We start from the raw sequence: 21,293 nt of genomic DNA, 5'->3' as shown, positions 1-21,293 counted from the left end.
ATTCTCACACACACACACACACACACACACACACACACGGCAGCGGAAACCATGCAAGGCACCAACTAGCACATCGGGAGCAATTAGGGGTTCAGTGTCTTGCTCAAGGACACTTCGACAGTAACTCTGGGGGAGCCCGGGTTCGAACTGGCAACCTTGCGGTTCCCATCCAGGCACTCTACCCCTGAGCCACCACCGCCGCCTTCAAAAGGTGAACACCACAGAAACAAACTAGAAAAAGTGCCCTTCTGGGGCGGTTTCTATTAGCTTGTACTTCTGGGGCACCAGGAGGATAGGACTGTGTGAGATGTTTGGCAAAATGTTTAGGAGTAATATAAACATGTTTGCCTTTGATGGCAATTGGATGATTTGAGGCATTTTGTTCCAAAAATGTGTTTTGCAAAAATCAACCTGTTGGTGGCGCTATAACAGGCCAATGTGAAAAGGGTGGGATATATTCCTCAGCCTAGTAAGAAAATGTGTGAAAGATTTCACGTAAATTGCATGCTGCGTTCATGATTTGAGGCTTTTGTTAAAAACGGGGCAATCTTGCAAACTGTGTAAGCCAATTATAGCCAATTAGGATGGAATATGAAATATCGGACAGATCCGACTTGAGCACATGACCATAGAGATACTGTGTAATGATTTGTGAGATTTTTGGACAGAATCTGGAGGAGTAATATCAAAAAATGTGTTTTACAAAAGTCGGCCTCCTGGTGGCGCTATAAAAGGCAGATGCGGAAAATGCAGGTCAAAGGTTTGTCCTTGGCCTCTAGGGAGTGTGCATGCAACGTTTCACGCAGATCGGTGCAGTTTTAGGTAAAAAATGTGAAAAGCTGCCTCATGGTGGCGCTATAACAGGCCGTTCTGGAAAATGGGGCAGAGGTTCATCGTTGGCATCCAGGGAGTGTGTGTGCAAAGTTTGGCATCAACCGGGTTAACGGTGCCGGAGATTAGCTGTACACAGACGGACGGAAGGACGGACGGACGGACACACACACGGACGGAGTGCAAAACATACTCTCTCCCCATGCCTTCGGCCTGGTGGAGACAATGAGTACACACAAGATATTCAGTTCAGATAACTCACTGCACGAGACACAAACCAATAGTTGTAAATATGATTTAATTAGTTTATCTGAAAATGTATAGCAACAGTCATATTGTGCTCTATTGTACAATTTACATTTGTTTTTCTTTTTGTGTTTTTTTTCCAGGGCTTTATCTACCTGTCAAGTGTCCACAAAATATAAAGTATAAAAGCTGTGTTACAACAAACGAGGTCCTAGAAGCAGGCATCTTATCATGGTGCGAGTACAGCACAGTTTAAAGGGTCATTTTAAAGGACCACTTCACCACTTTTCAACCTATCTTCATATAATAGGTCCTCAGTGAGGACCTATTATATGAAGATAGGTTGAAAAGTGGTGAAGTGGTCCTTTAACTGTTACAGTGGAAGTGATGCAGACAGAGCACATAATCAACTGACCAATCAGCATCAATACATACAGGATATAATTTATTGCACGAGCCATTCTGTAAATACCGGTAGACACAAATAAAAAGGAAAACCGTCTATCCTGGACTAAAACATAAATGTGTATAAATTAACAATCGTAATCTTAAAAGTAAAACTAGAGTCTTAAAAATATTTTTTTCTCTCTAGCTTATTCTCTAATTTTCCCTCACACCAAAAACTATCATACAGTACATACCATACAGAGATCATAAACGTTTAACCCATTTAGGCCTGACTTCAAAATAAAAAAAACTAAATCTTTCTGAAATACCTCATGTTTCTGTATAAGTGGTGCTCAATATTTCATGTCAAGGACCCCAAACATTATATGCAATTGGCCGTCGACCCCATCTGAAAATATGTTGTTCCAGGGACCCTCCCAGAAGCAAAGATTTGAGTTAAAAACGTTCGCTCTGAAAGAATATATATTCAAAGATTCGCACCACATGTTCACGATTTTTCTAAAATAGCAGACCTACAAGTTCATGAGCTTGTAGATCTGCTATTTTTCAATAGCTAAAGCATAACATAATGCTTAAAACACCAAAAAGGGTTCCCGCCTAAAATGGGTTAAAGGAGAATTTCGCCACTTCTTTAACCTTTTTTTCTTCTTCCCATGTGTAAGCATTATTGATGGTCAATGTAGTGGTTTTCAGGGTTTGTTGATGGGGTTCCAAATGGACCCTTACATGTCTGTAACTCCGAGTGTCGTACAAATGTACACTCTGAGTTATAAAAGGGTATTGAAAATTTAAAAAAACGTTTGAAACGTTAGTCAATTGAAGCAACTCTTTTAGCAGAGAGTTCTCCTGCTTACAGAGCCTTACCAACAGTGTCTACAGTAAGGTGACCATAAAAACACCAAACAGGGACCCCTTTTGGGGGTTCTGTACAGTATGTACAGTATTCAAAAAAAATAAAGAAAATGTGATGCTGGCTGCTATATGCGGTAAATATTTGAAGTTTTTCAGAAAATCTGCCTCAGTCCAAAAAAATAAATAAAAATGGTGAAATTGAGAATAGCAGACCTACAAGCTCGCAATGCGTCGCAGTGCAACTCGCTTTTATTACTTTCTTGAATTTTCGCCGGGTGTTCTCATCGGAATGGGCGACGGCTATAGTTTGTGCTCAAGGCACCCAGTGATTGCACATTTCAACAGAACAGAACATGATACATATGTCTATGTAAAGTAAGCACTCAAAACAAGCAATTGTGACGCAAAACCGGGACAATTATGGTAGTGATATTTTGGTGATTCTCGGGACACCCAGCTTGAAAGCGGTGACAGACATGTACAGTACCACAGTAAGCACTGCGTGTGTGTGAGTCAAGTCTGACTGACTGTGTTTGGTAGGGAGGGTTTAACCAACCTGTACGCTGCAGTAGTAACAGAAGCAGCTTTGACCATGAGCCCCTGAAATGCCTGTTGAAGTGACGGTGTTAAGTAGGGGCCGGGTCAAAAGAGCTCTTCCTTACACCAACATCGTTCTTGTGATTTTTTTATAGAGCATTGAAGTCTGACGTTAAGTATCTATAAGATTTACCATTTCCATTTGTCAAAATGAAGTGTAGTGTACTGTTGACCCTCGCTACACTAGTAATCATATGAAAACAAGTCTGTTTAGTGCAGATTCCCCACTGAACACTACATGGTGATTTGTGCAGATTAATTCACAAACTGCACAGTCAATTATTGATTGATTATTGAAAATATATATATATGGAGGTAACAATGTTATTAGAATATGTTTTATTTGTATGCTAAATGGGTTACTTATTTTTTCTTACCTGGGAAAATATGGGAGTGGACAAACTAGCATCGTTCACGTGTTCACAATCCCACACTGATCTCACCCTCGCGCTATGATATGTAACGAGAAGCAGGTGCACGCAGTTCTTCATAAATCTGAGGAAAAACGTCAGTATGGAGAAACGGACAAATACTGTATGTGTGTGCATCTATTCAGAGGGGGATTCTGCACACTTTCTAACACATTGGCCACAGGTGTTTTCCCACATTATCACCGTCAGTCAATACTGTAGTTAAAATTCAGGGTGAAAACTGGCGAAGTGCTCCTTCAACAACAGCACACAAACACACACACAACCTACACCTCCACACACAACCAAACACAAGACTGCACACACGCAAATGAAAAGAAATGCAGACAGAGGAGAAGGGCATGATCAAGTCCATGGGAGTCTAGCCCTTCAAGCAGCAATGTAGTATTCCCAGTGCGCGGCCCATTCAAACACTCATCGTAACCAGGGCTGTGGAAATAAAGATAAATAGAGCTTAGTTCAGACTGACACACTACTACTGTGACAGTGTTTTACAATACAGAACCAGCTAAATGACCTTCATGTCCTGTAACATTTGTGGAGCATTCGAACCGGAGATTGACTTTTGTTGTTATTTCCCTAGCCTTCCTAAAGTATCTGGATACTGTTGAAATGATCTCAAATGAAAACGGCTACTTTCTTTTTACATGTACTTATTGCAATAGAAATATATTATATATACTTTTTTATTTTCAAGAGCGTGAGAATTTGGCAAATTAACCCATTTTGGGCGGGAACCCCTTTTGGTGTTAGCATTATGTTATGCTTTAGCTATTGAAAAATAGCAGATCTACAAGCTCATAGCGCGCCACCGAGTGGCGCGCTACGAGCTTGTAGGTCTGCTATTATTGAAAAATCGAAGAACGACTGACAGAAACATAGCTTTTTCAGAAAACTGTCAGGATGTAGTAGACCTCTTTAGAATCTGATCTCAGGTCAAAATAGGTTAAGAGGAATCTACTGGATGTCTGTTTACCCATCAGAAGATGCTTACAACTGCCTTTGTGTCCTCTTTGTCCAGAACCTTCTGTGCTTGGTCTGGTGGGAACTTGAGCATGGAAGTTATGACTTTGGCCATTGTCTGTGGGAGAGGTCAGAAACAAAAGGAGAAAATAAAACATGAGCTACTAATGTTCTAAATAAGGATAAAGCTCTGATGATTTTTTGAGTGGTGTAAACCACTCCTACAACTGGCTTTGTTATTGAGTGGTGTAAACCACTCCTACAACTGGCTTTGTTAGTTTACGTGTCTGTTCGTACCAAAACATGAGCATGGTTGCTATGGTCACCCAGTTCACCCGGGTGTGATTTCAGCTTTGTTAGTTTACGTGTCTGTTCGTACTAAAAAATGAGCATGGTTGCTATGGTCACCCAGTTCACACGGGTGTGATTTCATTACGTCAGACATTATGTCAGACCACAGTTGATCAGTCTATATAAGACCTTACACCACTCAGTTCACACAGGTGTGATTTTTTTTAACCACTTTCATCTCGTCATCTCCATTTTGGGCATGTCATAATAAGCAATTACAAAAACGTCCAGCTCATCGTAACGCGTCTCCTTGTGAGCTTGTAGACCGACTATTTTTGCCGAACACCACCATCGTACGATTAAGTATAAAATAGGGCTTACATGGATAACCAGTGCTGCTTGTTCGGCTTTTCAATATTTCAGCTCCCAAATAGGCACAGATGCTCTGTGAACCCCTGGCCCCTTCGCATCGCCACCCAATCAAATCAAGCGCGTTGGGAGACAATTAAAACCCAACAACAAGACAAAAAACCCCATTATCTCCATAATCAACTCCAGGCCCATCTGCCAGGCTGCGTGCGTTTCCCCATAAATACAGGGATAATCAGAAACAGGGCTGCCGTTTAGGGAACCTAACCGCTCGACTAACGCTAAACAAGGCCGGTCAAGTCTTAAAAAATGGGCAAGTCTGCGTCATGTAAAATGTATGTGCTGGTGGGCTGCCTGGAGGACTTCCTCCCCGACCCAGGGAGGCCTGCCGCGATGCCATAAAGACTTAACAGTTTGCTGGGGACCAGGGGGAAGTCCTGCTGGCTTTAGGACCATGTCGATAGCCCTGTTAATTACAGACAACGCCATTAATTGGGTGCTGCAAGATGGACAAGGCACAACTTTTTCATGACCTTCTAAAAATGGGCTCGAGTTTCACGTGGCAGACAAGTTGGCTAATTAACCACTTTAAACCCTGGCGTCCCTATTTTTGGGCATGCCGTTCTAGGGCCAAAAACCACATTAAAAAGTCGCTGTCAGGCAGAAAACCTATCGCCATATTTCAACCTTTTCTGGTTTTTGTTCTTGTTCTGAATTCGAATTTGTCATCAAAATCGGAATGTCACATCACAGGTTTACAGAAGTAAAAAAAAAAGTGGGTGAAATTTGTTTTTGTGCATAGTTCCATCGTATCATGATTTCCATAGAAAAAATAAAGGGAAGGAGGAGGAGGGGAGGGGGGCAAGGAGCAAAAACAAATACTACAGTCATACTACTACAGTGTCACACAAAAGTAGCAAAAATAGCCGATATACAAGCTCACAATACATGGCTACTGTATGTACTGTGAGCTTGTAGATCGGCTATGTTTGCCACACATTAATACCTTTGCATGACAAAGTATAAATCAGACTTAATTGGTTAATGGACGGACACACACACACACACACACACACACACACACACACACACACACACACACACACACACACACACACACACACACACACACACACACACACACACACACACACACACACACACACACACACACACACACACACACACACACACACACACACACACACACACACTATAGGCTTTGAATGAATTTGTCAAATACTGTTTAGTACTGTCAGGATTTTAAAATGTGGGTTTTAATTCTTACATGACTACTAACTACATCTCCTTGAGTGACAACCACAATACTAGAGGGAGCGACAATGATCTGGCACTAAACATATATAGAACAAATATGGGAACATTTGCCTTCTACAACTCTGCCACCAAAATGTGTAATGCACTGACACCATCCATTGAAAGATGTAAATCACTGGATTCTATCAAAACTAGACTGAAACACCATCCATCAGGAGGCCACAAGGAAAATGCAATTTCGCATAGAAAGGAAGTAAGTAGCCTTGCCGAGCCATGAGGCCCATAGGGCAGGAGCCTATCTCCTGTTTCTGTAGCATGAGGCAGCTTGATGTACAAGTACACCCCCTGGACATGACGCTAGTATGTCGCAGGGACTTACCCCCAATCCAACCCTTGATGCCGAGTGTCAAGCAGGGAGGCACTGGGTCCCATTTTTGGTATGACCCGGCCGGGATTGAACCCCAAAATCCCAGTCTCAGGGCAGACACTCTAACACAAGGCCACTGAGCTGGTCCTTTGTACATATAGGGCCCTATTTTTTTTGTCACTGCTTTAGGATAAGGGGGTCCTTAAACTTCTTTGCCTTTTTTACTATTTTGAAAAAAATATTTTAAAATAGCCGATCTACATCGAAGTGTTGTGAGCTTGTAGAGCGGCTATTTGAACTATTCAATAATGAAAAAAAAGGAAAAAAGGCAAATAAATTTAGGGATGAGGGGTAAGGCACTGACGTAAAAAGACCCCATAGTTTTTTGCATTTGTTGAGGACATGTATTATTGTGTTATTATTTATGCTATGTTGACTGTATCTTCTGCCATTTACATTTCTGACTAATAAAGTATTCAATCAATCAATCAATCAACCGTGTACAAATCAAGTTACCTTTGTTTCCCGTCCCATCATGTATTCAAACAACACTTTCCTCAGGTACTCAAACTCAGTGGGTTCTGAGAGAGCATCGGCATAGTGGTACCCAGGGTCTAGAAGACAAAAAGAACAAAGATAAAGTGAATCTGGTACAGTATGTACAGCAGTGGTTTTAAACCAGTGGTCTGGGGACCACCAGTGGTCCTTGAAGGTATTCCAGGTGGTCCCCCAGCTAAATGATGGAGAGTTGGAAAACCAAATGGACCCCTTATAGATCTTTAACTCTTGAGAGTGTAAAATGAAAAGGGTCTATTTGGTTTCATATTATGCTCTCAAGAGTTGAATTATTGTTAAAACATCTGCATTACTTAATTTACAAGAAGTCTACACAATTAGAGAATGTAGAAGAATTGTTATTTTGATCAACGTTCCTCCTCTCCTAACCCATTTTGGGCGGGAACCCCTTTTGGTGTTTCAAGCATTATATTATACTTTAACTGTTGAAAAATAGCAGATCTACAAGCTCATAGCGCGGCACCGAGTGCCGCACTATGAGCTTGTAGATCTGCTATTTTTGAAAAATCGTGAAAACGTGCCTGAAATCTTTGAATATATATTGTTACAGAGCGAACGTTTTTAACTCAAATCTTTGCTTTGGTCCCTCGAACAACATATTTTCAGATGGGGGTCGGCGGCCAATTACATATATTTTTGGGGGTCCTTGACAAGAAAATGTTTGAGAACGACTGACGGTTTTTCAGAAAACTGTCAGGATTTAGAAGACATTTGTAGAATCGTTCCCAGGTCAAAATGGGCTAATAGTACCACATCAGCATGGAATTGTAGACAAAATCTTTTAGGTCTGAGGGGCTAAATGTCATCAAATGGTGGTCCGAGACTCAAACAGAATAAATAATGGGCCTGGATATGAAAGGGGTTGAAAACCACTGATGTACAGGAAGGCGACATGTCAATGTGAATGATCGTAGCGGCATCAAGATATCATGTTTAGATGTATAGAAAACAATCACACCCGTGTGAACTGAGTGGTGCAACTCCCCTCTCCCTCTCTGTCATTAGCAAGCAACAGTGCAGCACTATCTCTCTCTCTCTCTGTGTTTCTGGCACAACAGCGCCACTTTTGCCCCTACTGGTACTCATAGTCACATATGTCAGGGGTTTTCAACTGATTATGAACCAGGGACCACCACCCTGACTGAGAATTAACCTGGGGACCACCACCCTGTCTGAGAATTAACCTGGGGACCATTGTTGTGTTGGGAAGGGGGATATGGTCGTGGTGTGGGGGAAAGAAATTAACCTTCCATATTGAACTCATGTTGTTGTTCATTGTAACTTATTATATGAGTAAGCAGACACTTGCGATTGATTATGGGCACATTTCCTTTTTTTTTTTTTTTTTTTTAGATATTTTTTTGCGGCTTACGCCTTTTATTGGTTTTTTGAAGGGACAGACAGTAGGCTGACAGGAAACGGGAGAGAGATGGGGGAAGACAGTAAAGGCCGTGTCGGGCTCGGGAGTCGAACCCGCGGCACACTGCGACTGGATTACCAGTCGGGTGCCCAGACGGTTACGCCACCGCCTGGGCCTGGGCACATTTCCTTAATGGTGACTCAACCAGGCAATCCGGTTTCCCTTGAGATTCTACCTCACTTTTCTGTGGAAGTTCTTGACATCCGACTTCCCAGTAACTGACAACATCGACGCGTCATCATTTGTCACCAGATCATTTACTGCATTGTTTCTCAACTTGTGGTCAATACAATAAATTCAAATACGAATCTTCACTTTCCTACATTACTAAATGCATGGTCAGGGACCACATGCAACACCTTCACGGACCACCAGTGGTCCACGGACCACCTGTTGAAAACCCATGACATAGGTGAACCAACACATAGCCCAACACATCTTCAGAGTGCTGTACTTTACTGAACAGTTTTAGTTTCCTTCCTAAACATATTCAATGCACATAATTCACTGTACACAATCTTTGTCAATTTGTGTGTACTGTACATTTATTCAGTATGTTATATTTAGTCGGAATGTCATGATAATTCAGTATGTTATCTTTAGTCACAAAGGGTGACCGGGATTTTGCCATCCAAGCACCCAGGCTAGGGAAAGCCCAACGCAATAAAAAAAAAGAAGCAAAGTCAGTTCTGAAAATCTGTTCAGGAAAGCGTTCCCCTAGAAGGCCTAGATCACCTCATTTGTGTATGTTTGTATTTGTTCGTTTGTTGATATGGGCACGTCTGGACTTTCTTTTGGTCTCCTCTTAGTCTGCTAAAATGTGCCTTATCAGTTTGTTAGAACTTGTGTTAACTATGGCATTCCCTTATCCATAGGTTTTAAACTTGAATCTTTTATTTTACTTTATGTATATGCTGCAATATTAGTATTCCTCCCCAGGGGGTGGGTGGGTGGGGTGGGGTGGCTTTACAGTGCTCAATAAATAAAAACAAAACAAAAGTGTTGCTATGCTATGAGACATTCTGCAACACTGGTAAGAAGAACCCAAAGTAATTTCACAGTATTAAACAGTGTGTAATAATGTTATTATTAGATGAGCTGCTTGCAGTATGACCACACACACAACAATGTACTTGCAAAATGTCTTGGCGGGTGGCAGGCATTCTTAGCCTGCTCTGTCCAATGTCCTTTCACATTATGATTTCACACATCATTTATAATGACTTGGGAAGACACTGTAGTGTAGACACACAACAGAACATAGTGCTTACACATCATTTATAATGACTTGGGAAGACACTGTAGTGTAGACACACAACAGAACATAGTGCTTACAGAGTGAAGACACTGTAGTGAAGACACACAACACAACATAGTGCTTACAGAGTGCACACTTACACAGCTCCCTCGACCAAATAGAAACGGAGCGAGAACTTTTCACCAGGAAGGAGATCTAAGACATTCAGTGTGTGAATGCAAATTAAATCCATGTAATTTCTTCTTCTTCTTCTAAAAAAAAAAAAGGACAGCTAACTTCCAGAAGGCTCTCGTGTTCCAGCTCAATTCTGGCACTTGTTGCTATCTTACAAAGCATGCACCATGTTCCCATTAGCAACCCAACACGTTCAGCACAGGCCTGGGTTCAAATTAAGTGCCAGCCACAAACGCAGGAAAGAATGGCTCAGCGCAGCATGAGCACCCTAATACTGAACCTACAGAACTAACGAGCAATGTTTTTAACGCGTTGCCTACGGCTATTTTATACCATTAACCCAAAATAAACTATGAATGGAAAACTATGGCGCAAGTAGCACAGTGCTGGGAATACATATGCCAATGATTCTACCACTTTACGCTTCCCATCACTTCTCATCCACTGGACTCACAACTTCCTAAGCAATAGACCACAAACAGTTAAAGTAGGTACATCATTCTCATCAACTGTTATCACCAACACAGGGGCCCCTCAAGGCTGTGTCCTCAGTCCCTTCCTCTACACTCTATACACAAATGACTGTATTAGCCCCTCACCCACTAACATCACATACTTTAAATACTCTGATGACACTGCCATTCTCGGACTACTCCATTACGGTCTATCAGAATACCATTTCTCATTTCACACAGTGGTGCACTGACAACTATCTAGAGTTGAATGTGGTCAAAACAAAAGAACTGGTCATTAAAACAAACCACACTGGACTTAACCCACTCCTCATTAATGGTATAACAGTAGAACAGGTTGACAGCTTCACATATCTTGGACTCACACTGGACAATAGACTTAGGTTTGATCAGCACATTACATCTATCCAGTCACGCTATCAGCAAAGACTCCATGTAATCCGTAAATTAAGATCATTATCTGTTGCTCCTCATCTTCTGCTATTATTGTACAAAAGCATTATTCAACCTGTTCTGTTGTACTGCTCTGCATGTTTCTACACCATACTGTCCATGCCTAACAGGAACAAACTTTTCAGTATCACCCGTATTGCTTCCAAGATCATCGGACTTCCTACACCCACACTTTCTGATATGAACAATAAGGCCATCACACGGCTAGCACTTTCGATATCAAATGACACTGATCATCCCCTGTATCGCTTCTTTAACCTCATGCCATCTGGACAAAGATACAGAACCTTGCCATGGAAAAAGGTCCGTTTTAGTAGGAGCTTTGTCCCCTCAGCCATCGCGGCATTAAACAAACTGCCCCGCCGATAGGATGGTTCTGTACGCAGTGGGGAACTCATGTTTTGTTTTTGTTTTTGTATTGTCTTGGTGTTATGTGCTCTGTGTTGTTTTTGATGTGGGTGTTGAACAGATTGTGAAGACAAATATCCTTCGGGACAATAAAGATTATTATTATCACATATTGTCAATGTAGTATACACTACTACTGTACTGACACTGGTTCTCAACATGGGGTCCTTGAGGAGGGGGGGGGGGGGGGGGGGGGGGGGGGGGTTACCAAATGGACCCGTGACCCACCATTTTAAGGGTCCATTTGTACACACACTCAGTTGATATAACAATGAGGATTTCACAGTGTAGATTGGGGTCCCGGGGATAGAAAATCGTATATCAAATGGGTATCTGTGGCATAACCAAACTGGGGGTCCTTGAAATAAAAGGAGCACTTTATCCACTTTCAACATTATCCTCATACGGTTACGGCTACACAGCCAACTCAAGGTACGGCCACGGAGCCGACTTGGGGACCCAACGCAGCTCCTCCAAGGAAAACAAACAAATGAACGGAGCTGAACGTGAATCCCCCCCACCGCCCACCCCTTTTTTTCCCTCACTGTATATGTTTCTTTTCCCTTTTTACCTCCTTTATGATGAATTCCTGTTCTGTTCTTTGTCTATATAGAAGTGTCTATTTGTACGTCTCTAAATGTTTTTGATGAATTGAACATGGTGGACCCTATTGGAAACAAGTGTAATGCTTAATTGGGTCGTCCACTCACAGTTAACAGCCTTTGTATTGAGTTTGTGCTTGAAATGTACTGTAATTCTGCAAACTGTTAATAAATATTTCAATCAATCAATCAATCAATCAATCAATCATACAATTAGCCCTCATTCATGCTGATCACATCATTGCACAATTACTCTGCGTCTCATTGGTGGGTTGTGGACAGTTCAGAAACCTGCCAACCAATGACCTCATCAATGGAGATTCAAAGCCAATAGAAACTACTACAGCCTTCCTTGTACTGGAAAGGTTAGCATGCTGAAATAGTTGACATTGTCAACCCATTCTGGGCGGGAACCCCTTTTGGTGTTTTAAACATTGTTATAATTTAGCTATTGAAAAATAGCAGATCTACAAGCTCATAGCGCGCCACCGAGTGGCGCGCTATGAGCTTGTAGGTCTGCTATTTTTGAAAAAATCGTGAAGATATTTATTTCAGAAAACTGGAGGATTTAGAAGAATTATTTTAAATTTTGAGGTCAGGCCTAAATGGGTTAAAAAGAAAATGATTGAGTTTGACCAAACTGTCATTGATAGACAGGTTTCTGAACTGTCCACAGCCCTCCTCTGAGACACAGAGCAAGTCGACAGGAATTATGCCATCTCATAACCCCCTATACTTAGTGAAAGAGGCCGGAGTTGGCTCTGTACTTGTTCTGCTTTCGTTCTACACCAAATCTCTTGTATTTGCTCACCCAGCATCATGAGGTGAGCTTGTAGATCAGCAATTTTGGGGGCAATGTTCCCCCAAGAATAGGTGGGTCCAAATGGCAAAAAAGGTTTGAGAATCACTGTACTATGCAAGAAGACACTACTCAATATGGCCTCTCTGGAAGTCATTGAGATGATGCCAAATGGCCCTGGGTGTGTCTGTCTGTCTGCAGACACACTGATGAGGGAATGGGGATAGGTAGAGGTGAGAGTGGAGTCCAAACAAGGCTTTGATCACCAGGCGTGGAGAAACGGGTGCTCAATAAATCCTCGCGCCTCTGTCCTCCTGACCCCAGGTTGCCCCGGCCCCCCCTCCCGCCCGACTGAGTCGACATCCCACCCAGGAGAGGGGGGGGGGGGGGGGGTATCAACTTCGTTCTCATCGGTCAGCTCTACCTGGAGACACAGCTTTTTATTGCAGTTGCGGGAATTAAGCAAGACGGGTTGAGGCACTCATGAGAGGCTAAATTGAGTCGCAATGAAGAGGTTCATTGCGAAGGCCACACGTTTTGGTGAGTACAAGAACTTAAGGGAAGACAGAGGCGCCTATAGAGGTATATGTGTCTTAGTCGTGATTTGAAAGGCAATGGTGAAGATTTAGGAGAGAAGGGAAAAAATGTGTGCGCTGAGGGGTCTGCTGTGGGAAACGAAAAGAGCTCGATCTGCAAAAGCCATTAAGTCCAGGGATGACTTTTCACTGGACCCCCCCCCCCCCTCTCCCCCCCTTCTGACAGCAGATTCTCTTTATTATGCCAGCAGGGAAGGTCTGTAGCTGTAGGATTCGCCTAAGTGCCCCCACCCCCTGCACGCTGTCCTGTATTTCCGAAACGCCTGTCCCATATTTTTGATCCATGTTCAGTAGTGCGTGCGCCACAGACTAGGTAGATTGATGGCAGCGCGTTAGAGCATCGTGTTCCCATAGCCTGCAGGCCAGCTGGGCTGGAGGGGACATAAACGTCAAACTATAGCTCACACGCACCAAAGATTATTCCCCCAATGTTTAAATCCGGAGTACTAAATCAATTTGTTTTGGTTTTGATTTAAAAATATGTCTCCCCGATGATGACAATGATTGATAAGTACCCTGCATTATACAGGCATTTATGCATGTACACTACAATTATGTGACTATTAATTAGACTAACAATTATGTTTGGCATAATGTCCTGTAAAATTGAGATTAGTTAGTTTAGCAGATTAAATGGTTAAATCAATTAGTAATAGTGAAGCTGTAACAAACTGATTTATTACAAATTGATTTAACTATATTTCACACATTATTCATTCTATGAATAATATGTGTCTACTAATGATACTGTAAGTACGTAGACATCATGTACCTACAACAGTGTGTGTGTGTGTGTGTGTGTGTGTGTGTGTACGTGCGTATGAGAGAGAAAGTGCTACATTCACTCACAATGCAATATGAATAATGCATGGTCTATATGGGTACATCATCATTCTTTTCCTGAAACGGAAATTAAATTGTGCAATGACCTCCCCCTCGCAGTCAGGACTGCAGACTCACTCCCCATTATCCGTTGCAGTCTGAAAGCTCACCTCTTCAGACTCTATGTCACCCCTAGCAGCGTAGCACTGCTCATTCCTTGTAATAGGCTGCTGCCTATTGTTTTGACAGATGCTAGTTATACTATGCTACTTACTTACTGTATACTCTTGTTATGTATGTCAGTGATTTGTATTATTATTTAGATTTGTTTTGCTTGACCACAAAGGTTCAGAACGTCATTTAGAGAACATGTCGTTTAGACAGATGTTGTGCTTGCCATTTACGTGACACCCTAGTTACTTTGTAGGGCTACATTTTTTTTTTTTTTACCATCGATTGATTTTATTAACAGCTTGCAGAATGGGTACAGTTCAAGGAAAGTACAGGTCAATACAAAAACTGCTAAGAGGATAAAACCCAGAAAAAGACTTGTTTACATAAGGGTCCTCCATTTTCAATTCATCATTGTACTCCATTCACCTCGTCCTTTGTTGACTAGGGTCTTTCTGGATAGGAGTAAGTCTTTCTGGATAGGAGTAAGTCTTTCTGGATAGGAGTAAGTCTTTTTCTGGATAGGAGTAAGTCTTTTTCTGGATAGGAGTAAGTCTTTCTGGATAGGAGTAAGTCTTTCTGGATAGGAGTAAGTCTTTCTGGATAGGAGTAAGTCTTTCTGGATAGGAGTAAGTCTTTTTCTTTAAGTCTTTCTGGATAGGAGTAAGTCTTTTTCTTTAAGTCTTTCTGGATAGGAGTAAGTATTTTTCTTTAAGTCTTTCTGGATAGGAGTAAGTCTTTTTCTTTAAGTCTTTCTGGATAGGAGTAAGTCTTTTTCTTTAAGTCTTTCTGGATAGGAGTAAGTCTTTCTGGATAGGAGTAAGTCTTTCTGGATAGGAGTAAGTCTTTCTGGATAGGAGTAAGTCTTTCTGGATAGGAGTAAGTCTTTCTGGATAGGAGTAAGTATTTTTCTTTAAGTCTTTCTGGATAGGAGTAAGTCTTTTTCTTTAACCCATTTAGGCCTGACGTCGAAATTTTAAAAATGTCTTCTACATCCTGACAGTTTTCTGAAAAAGCTGTGTTTCTATGTCAGTCGTCCTACAAGCTCGTAGCGCGCCACTCGGTGCCGCGCTATGAGCTTGTAGATCTGCTATTTTTCAATAGCTAAAGCATAACATAATGCTAACACCAAAAGGGGTTCCCGCCCAAAATGGGTTAAAGTGTTTACATTACCTTTGAATGAGCTCCCCAGGTGAGTTACAACAGAGTTTTTGTGGACACACCTCATCTTGTCCTCAAGTGAGTGGATCTGCCGGGGAGAACAATACAACATGTTCAAGCCACATGAACCATCTCTACTTGGTAAAACAGACCCGAGTTGGCTCTGTACTCGGTCTACAAGTTAACTTGTAGTCTACAAGTTAACTTGTAGACCGAGTTGGCTCTGTACTCTGTCTACAAGTTAACTTGTAGACCGAGTTGGCTCTGTACTCTGTCTACAAGTTAACTTGTAGACCGAGTTGGCTCTGGACTCGGTCTACAAGTTAACTTGTAGACAGAGTCCAGAGCCAACTCGGTCTACAAGTTAACTTGTAGACCGAGTTGGCTCTGGACTCGGTCTACAAGTTAACTTGTAGACCGAGTTGGCTCTGTACTCGGTCTACAAGTTAACTTGTAGACCGAGTTGGCTCTGGACTCGGTCTACAAGTTAACTTGTAGAGTTGGCTCTGGACTCGGTCTACAAGTTAACTTGTAGACCGAGTTGGCTCTGTACTCGGTCTACAAGTTAACTTGTAGACCGAGTTGGCTCTGTACTCGGTCTACAAGTTAACTTGTAGATCGGCTATTTCCGGTGAATATCCCCCCCCCCCCCAAAGCAGGGTGTGCTAGTGCTAAGTGGTTAAGAACCAACAACCTCTAGTGGTTTTATTCAGTGCATTAACCTAATGTGTGTGGGATAATATGAACAGTGCAGTTTCCTGGTCATCCGTGGGGGATGTTTGTGATAATGACACACGTGTGTGTGTGTGTGTGTGTGTGTGTGTGTGTGTGTGTGAATAACCGTGGGATGGCCGGGGGGGGCACTCGAATTGTTTATAAGGTTATACCAAATGTAAACAGATGTGCTATGTAATTAACTCGATTATTAGGAGAAGCAGTAGCTCCGATGGCCGAGGGGCAACGGAGTCCTGGGAAGAATACAGTGTGAGGGATTTGCTGTATAGACCACGTCCATTTTGTCCCCAAGCAGAGAGAAACACAGTAGGGGAGCACTGTGTAAAATCCTGAGAGTTCTTTTAGTCAGAAAGTGTATACTATAGAATGAATAGCCAAATGGACCAGTGAGGGTGACTTGGCCAATGGGTGAGTGTATGTGCATGTACAGTACAAATGGAACCAAATGGACCAGTGGTTCCACTGGCACACTATTAGGGATGCAAATGTACTGTGAAGGCTCACCCTGTCAACAAACTGCTGCTCCTTCAGTATGGCCTCGCTCAGTAGCGTCGTCTTCTCAGCGAGTTGAGCCTGTGACAGAGAGTGTGAAAGCCACGGTTCAACATATCTATTCCAGTGGGTACCTTTTTCATATCAAGGGAAGGCCCATTATAGTCTCCACCAGGCCGAAGGCATGGGGAGAGAGTATGTTTTGCACTCCGTCCGTCCGTCCGTTACCAGCCAATCTCTGGCCCCGTTAACCTGGTTGATGCCACACACACTCCCTGGATGCCAACTAAACCTCTGCCCCAAATTTTCCACAACGGTCTTGTTTAAATTAGTCGCACAGATTTCATCCAAATCTCACGAAAATCGGTACACATGATCTCTGTAGTCATCTGTAGTCATTTTACCCTCTCAAGAGTTAAATTATAGAGTCATCTATGGGTCCATTTGGGTACCAGCTCTCCATCATTTAACTGGGGACCACCTGGAACCCCCTCAAGGACCACTGATCTATTTATTTAATGGGCACGCACAGGGAGCAGGAGAACAATAACATGGGGTATAACAAACTTGTGTTTACATTCCCTGTGAGTTACTGTAAATTATTGTCAACACGAAAGGGTAAACACAATACAAGTATAAACAACAATCTCACCTGCAGTTCTTCTAAGCCCAACTGGAAAAAAAGAAAGAAAGAAAAGAAAGAAAGTATATTTAAGTAGCAATCTGTGATGTCCTGCACTTATATAATGATTTACCGTATTGTTCAATAGTTAATAGACTGGCACTAGCTAAGCATGGCTAAAGTCAATTTAGGAGTTGTTAAATATCTGCAGTTTAAAATGTTTGCAAACTTTGTAGTGTAATGACATTTGCAATAGGATGACATTTCATGTGGAATCCAATTACTCATTCATAGAATGGTACAGTAGCAAATGTCTGGCTTTTTGTTTTATGTGTATGCAGAGAATTCTGGACAGCATTGGTCTTCTACCTTTCCTCCAGGGGATACTGAACAACAGAGAGACAGAATAACCCACTGTCTACAATGAAGTATGGCCCGTGAGGCCCTGAGCAAGGAACGGCCTCCCTGAGCATAAACCCATACAATCCCCCCATAAAGTTATTACATCACCCAAGAAAAATGCAGTGAAGGAAAAGGCACAAAAGATCTGTGCGTTTCTTTCTTTGCATTTTGTGAGCATCTACGCTCATGTGCTTGAAGGTGGAAGACTCGGCACAAGGTCTCACTGCACCACACAACACATGGCTCAAATGTTTCCCCAGTGTGTTTTCTCCTATCTTTCTCTGTGGCAGGCAGTATGAGCGCTTTTCCCTTTAGTATAAATCCAGCAGTCAGGATCACCTCTTACGATCGTAATTGGTAACAGGGGTCGAGGCTGACTGCTGCCTCAAAAACTCCCGGTTTTGTAGGGAGAACATTCCAGCCTGATTCAAATAAGCTTCGTAGTATCCGGCGTGCTTTGGAGACCTGCCACATTTTACTGGAGCAAACGCCTGATCAGAGCAAAGCATGTCAGCAAGCTGTCTTGCAGCTCTTAGACGGAATCCTTCAATTATGAATTAGGACAAAAGGGACAGTGGATATCAACCTTTAAATCGGTTCAACTTGATTTGAACTCCCACGTAATGAAGGCTCTTAGAAGGACCTCGGGGTATGGTGAAACAACACCTCTGCATTTGGTTGGCTTTCCAGCCTCCGTAATGCTTCGATCAGACTTCCGCTGTTCAAAAACTAACCTTCTGTGAGGAGAGTTCAGGAAGTTCACACAACTGAAATTCCATCTACATGTGACAATTTTTGAGGCAAATAGGCCTTGGCTTCAACAAAACATATATCACCCTGATGGCTATATAAGCAACGTTTACCACAGTTAACAGCTACAGTATTTATATTTGATAGGAGTCAAAGTACAAATATGTCAGTCATTATTGAGACCCAGAATAGAGTAAATATGGCATTGATGAAAAAGAAGACTACCTCAGAATCACCATGGGCCCTTGCTTGCAAATCCTCCAGTTCTTTCTGAACCTGCCATACTCGATCTCCCATTTCCGTCTCTCGACTCTGAAAATAGAAGAACAAAGAGTGAATCATTTCCTACCGTGTGTCTCATCTCAGCATCACAGCTTAGCTATGCTAGTCAAGCAGCCTGTTGCCATGTTTCAGATGTCCCAACTTTAATTTATGTTTGGAGACAGTGAAGGAAGGAAGTCTGGCTTAATTTTATTGGGATGAGTGTTCAATTATTGCTGTGGTCAGGTTTGAAATAGAGTCATAGAGTAAGAGTTCATATACAATGTGTGGTAAACTGTAACTGAAGGTAGGTGGAGGCTGTGTACTGATAACGTCTCTTTGAGGAGTGACATGAATCTCTCTTCCTGGAGGGGGAGGAGAGCTTTTATATATATTCTGTAATCTGCATGCGTCCAGCAACACAGTATCACCAGCTCAGTGGCCTTGTGGTTAGAGTGTCCGCCCTGAGACTGGGAGGTTGGGGTTCAATCCCTGGCCGGGTCATACCAAAGACTCTAAAAATGGGATCCAGTGCCTCCCTGTTTGACACTCAGCATCAAGGGTTGGATTGGGGGTAAGTCCCTGCGACATACTAGCGTCATGTCCAGGGGGTGTACTTGTACATCAAGCTGCCTCACGCTACAGAAACAGGATAGGCTCCTACCCTATGGGCCTCATGGCTACAGAAACAGGAGATAGGCTCCTGCCCTATGGGCCTCATGGCTACAGAAACAGGAGATAGGCTCCTGCCCTATGGGCCTCATGGCTCGGCAAGGCTACTTACCAGCAACACAGCTATCTACCAGGATAATTTAGAGCACTTTGTGCTTCCGTTTGCTGACAAGCTTTATGGATATGCTGATTTGCTTTTCTAGCAGGACTTGGCACCTACCCAATGTCAAAACTTGATGTTACTGTGCTTGCTTGATTGACCAGCCAACTCACCTGAGCTGTACCCTAGACCAGGGGTTCTCAACCCGTGAGTCGCGACCCCTCGGGGGGTCGCCAAATTATTTTGCGGGGTCCCCAAATTATTTTCAAAAAAAAAAAAAAACATTTTCTATAATACCTCAGCAGTGCCACAGGCTGATCACCACCATGCCACACTGAACTGCTGCAGTGTGTAAAAGGAGCCCCGACAAAGTATCCAGTGCATAAATAAGCATACTTGAGGACATTTTTGTATTGTAAATACTTTTTTGGATTGGCCATAATATTTTTGAGATACTGGATTTAAAATGTTCTTGAGCCGTTTGCCATAATCATCAAGAAATAAAAGAGGATTGAAATATTTCACTTTAGGTGAAATAAATATAACATCGTTCCAAACAGCGACACACTCTCAACGGGCATGGCTCTCAGAACAGCCATGACCGAATGGTCACTGCACTGAACCAGAGCTACGGTATAAATTCACAGAATCTCTGTAGGCCGTTCGACCGATCATGCTCACATTTGACGGGTGTATTGTTAAAGACAAATGGGAGTGGAGTGTCGAGTGTTAAGTAGATATGATGATGAGTGGTTTCAGCAGCACATCCAATGGCCAGCAATAATCGGTCTGTTACAAACGGGCACTGGGTGCGAACGGCCACACCCTCCAAACGAGCAAGTCTTCATGAAGTACCTGCAACACTTCTTCATATTTCTTAACTGTTCTGTGCAGGTCGTCCTCCTTCTGGGCTATGACTTTCTGAAGCTGACAGGCTTCTTCGCGATGGTTATTCAAGAGCTCCGTCTCCACACACTGGGCCTTCCCTGTGTCGAGGAGGAAGTGGACACAAGCCAGAGTTAGCACATACATACAGCCTCCAAATTCATATTCCAAACCACTTGGAGCGCAGTATGAATTGACCACAGAGGAGGGGGGGGGGGGGGGGGGGACACTGTTTCCTAATTCAATGATCCTTTGACTTTGTTCCACCCTAGTGGGATTATATAGAAAAAAAGCCAATTATATTTCCTTTCAATCCGTTTCCATGTATTTGTTGCACGCTATTGTTAAACATAACAGCTCAGTCATTTTCACTTTGATTTCCCTGGCATTTTATTCCCAATGCAGCCGTGTAGCCGACATGCCAGATGCCACACAGCTTGATTTGTTTTCATCACAACAGGGAACAAATACAACGTAACAATGAGTTGTCAGTTTCACTTTGCGTACTCCATTACTGCAAATGTATATTAGCTGAATGTGCATTGTGTTGGGCATCGAAAACAGATGATCTTCAAACTGCGTACCGTGAGCTTGTATACCGGTATCTGCTATTTTTGATGTGCAACAATGATTTATAAATCAGACCGTAGTTTTCTCCAACTCACCAATAGTGTCTTTCACTGATGTTTCCAGCTCCCTCTCTTTCAAAGCCATTTGTGTGTTAAATTCCCTCAGTAGTTGCTTTATCGCAGAGTTCTGCTTCATTTCCATATCTTCTATCTCAAGCCTGTGAGGGGACATGGTAAAAGGGGATATAAATACAATAAT

General features: G+C 42.5%; 1 protein-coding gene and 1 long non-coding RNA gene across 5 annotated transcripts in view; one reads left to right on the top strand and one right to left on the bottom strand.

The window, feature by feature from the left end:
* Positions 1 to 1,254: 1,254 nt before the first annotated feature.
* LOC306931400 lies at positions 1,255 to 2,420 on the top strand. The gene is made up of 2 exons (XR_013791016.1): positions 1,255 to 1,336; positions 1,437 to 2,420. It is a non-coding gene; the product is annotated as an uncharacterized lncRNA (long non-coding RNA).
* Positions 2,421 to 2,549: 129 nt separating this feature from the next.
* golga4 (golgin A4) overlaps positions 2,550 to 21,293 on the bottom strand; it is a 47,928-nt gene continuing 29,184 nt past the window's right edge. For 2 of the 4 annotated variants that reach the window (XM_079512780.1, XM_079512783.1), the window contains 9 exons: positions 21,131 to 21,252; positions 20,436 to 20,566; positions 18,773 to 18,859; positions 17,426 to 17,446; positions 16,786 to 16,854; positions 15,559 to 15,634; positions 7,150 to 7,247; positions 4,360 to 4,446; positions 2,550 to 3,794 (listed from right to left, as the gene is read on the bottom strand). In XM_079512780.1, the coding sequence (XP_079368906.1) occupies positions 3,780 to 3,794; positions 4,360 to 4,446; positions 7,150 to 7,247; positions 15,559 to 15,634; positions 16,786 to 16,854; positions 17,426 to 17,446; positions 18,773 to 18,859; positions 20,436 to 20,566; positions 21,131 to 21,252 (706 nt within the window). In that variant the 3' untranslated portion in view covers positions 2,550 to 3,779. Of the gene's footprint in view, positions 3,795 to 4,341; positions 4,447 to 7,149; positions 7,248 to 15,558; positions 15,635 to 16,785; positions 16,855 to 17,425; positions 17,447 to 18,772; positions 18,860 to 20,435; positions 20,567 to 21,130; positions 21,253 to 21,293 lie in introns of all 4 variants that reach the window. The other 2 variants (XM_079512781.1, XM_079512782.1) reach the window with 2 other exon arrangements.

This window comes from Electrona antarctica (genome assembly GCF_951216825.1).
Source record: "Electrona antarctica genome assembly, chromosome: 10".
Classification (NCBI taxonomy): domain Eukaryota; kingdom Metazoa; phylum Chordata; class Actinopteri; order Myctophiformes; family Myctophidae; genus Electrona; species Electrona antarctica.
The sequence above is the reverse complement of the archived record's forward strand: the minus strand, read 5'-3'. Positions and strand labels throughout refer to the sequence as shown.